Below are 2042 nucleotides of genomic sequence, written 5' to 3'. Positions count from 1 at the left end.
GGTATAGCACAAACCAACATTGGAACATATAACACAGTATATAGGACACAGATAAGAAAACAAATCGTAAATAAGCATAAACAAAAATGGAATCTTACACATAGGTAACAATGAAATAGTCAAAAAAAAAGAAAAAACACTAGAGCATAATAACCCAGCAAAAACTAGGTAAGAAAACTGGGGGAAAAAAAGGAACCCGTAACACATAGCTCAATAAACCAACGAAAGAAAGAAGCAACACAAAGCAAGAACCACACACACAGTCAATCATCTTCATATTTATCCGGATAGTAACGACGCGGGTACTTCTTCCGATAGGCATCCCACTGTGCCCACATTTCCATAGGCGCGTTAACGTGACTACGTGACCCTCGTGGTCGATGCATGAAGTCAGGAACCTCCAGCTCAGCTCCCTCCACCACGGGGGCGGTAGGCACGGGAAGAGGCCGCACAGAGGACTTTGATACAGACGGTGGAACCACACGGGACTGAAGCACAGGAGTCGGCTGGACACAGGCCGGCAACTTAGCGGGCGGAGTCGCAGGGGACGCAATCACAGAGGGCGATGGTGCAGGGGCCGACACCACAGGGGACGGAGTAACAAAGGATGACTGAGCAGAGGGCAAAGGCGTGGAAGGCACAGACATGGACACCAGAGGCACGGAGGCCGCCGGAACAGAAGCATTTGTAAGAACCGGCACCAAGTCCCCTCCCTCTCTCGCAATCTCGGCCGGTGCCACAACCTCCCAACCCAGGGAACCAGCAACCGGTGACGCGGAGGCAGCCGGAGAAGACACCGGACCTGGGCCAGGCGACAATCCCCCCACAGGACCCATCACTGCTGCAACACGACCCACAGGAGCTGCAGACACTCCAACAGCGTCGCACACATCACCATCCCCAGAAGACGAACTCCCGGAGTCCTCAAATTCCCCGACGTCGGCCCAGGCTGCATTACGAGGCGGAGAAAGACTCAAAGCTTGTCGCGAACGCTTTGACACAGGTCGCAGATCATCGGAACTATCACCTCCGCTAGGAAGCACCGTAGCAGAACTGCTGGTTGCCCGTGCAACTCCCCGCAGCGCACGATCACTCAACATCGCAGCCTCAACAACTCGGGGAACAGGACCACACACCGCAGGAGACATCACAGTGTGCACGTCGACACGGGTCGAAGACACAGCTGGAACCTGCCGGAAACAGTACAGACCGAGGCGCAGCCTCGACGTCCGGAGTCACGAGACCACACACCACAGGAGACACAACTGGAGACTCGACTAGAGACGAGGCAGGCAGGGGAGGCTGAGGTGCGGGAGCCGGGGATGCACTCCCTTCCACTCCGACACCCACAGTCACATCGAGGCTGGCATCAGAGACCGGCAACGGGGCCACAGAGGACTGGGTAGTAACACTGTCCAAAGCAGCACCTTCCGACAGGTCCGGGACTGCCAACGGGGGAAAGTTCTCCTCCCTGAAGAGGTTCACTGGCCCAACCCAGCTCGCATCACATCCCGCAGCCTGATGGCAAGAGAGTCTGCACCGGAAACACGTTTGGGGCTGACCCCCATAGAACATGCGTACCATGAAGCCCAGAAGCTGGAGAGACGAAGGGATGGAGTCCTTCAAGTGCAGTGCCACAGTGCGGGTCCCATTCGGGATACCCTTCCACTACTCGGAGGAGAAGGCATTCATTCGGACACTCAAGACCCGCCCATATCGGGTAAAATGATGCTGGAGAAGAGAGTCAGGGAACTCAAAGGGAGCACCATGAACCGCCACATAGGTAGTCTCACTGCACCTGTCCGACACTACCACCGAACCACCACCCTCAGGCAGAGTAAATGTCCTCCTGTCATAGCGGTCCACAAAGTCACGATACACAGCCGTGGAGCAGAATTTCATAACAGCTCGATGCTCGGATACAAGTTGAACGCCGCACATAGACGCCACATCCACCCTCAACATGTCGATCATCACCACTTCAACTGCCGGGTAAGACGCTGGGCCAGTAAATTCTAGGCCAATGGTATCTCTCCGCTTCA

General features: G+C 55.3%; 1 protein-coding gene across 1 annotated transcript; it reads right to left on the bottom strand.

The window, feature by feature from the left end:
• Positions 1 to 263: 263 nt before the first annotated feature.
• LOC138358105 (calphotin-like) lies at positions 264 to 1100 on the bottom strand. The gene has a single exon (XM_069315604.1). It carries the CDS (start codon positions 1098 to 1100, stop codon positions 264 to 266), a length of 837 nt encoding a protein of 278 aa, XP_069171705.1.
• Positions 1101 to 2042: the final 942 nt, after the last annotated feature.

This window comes from Procambarus clarkii, chromosome 7 (assembly GCF_040958095.1).
Source record: "Procambarus clarkii isolate CNS0578487 chromosome 7, FALCON_Pclarkii_2.0, whole genome shotgun sequence".
Taxonomy (NCBI): Eukaryota; Metazoa; Arthropoda; class Malacostraca; order Decapoda; family Cambaridae; genus Procambarus; species Procambarus clarkii.
This window is presented reverse-complemented; position numbering and strand designations above follow the sequence as displayed.

What these genes read in the sequence shown, in the direction of transcription:
- LOC138358105 (XM_069315604.1), bottom strand. Translation starts at nt 1,100, where the DNA reads ATGTTGAGTGATCGTGCGCTGCGGGGAGTTGCACGGGCAACCAGCAGT.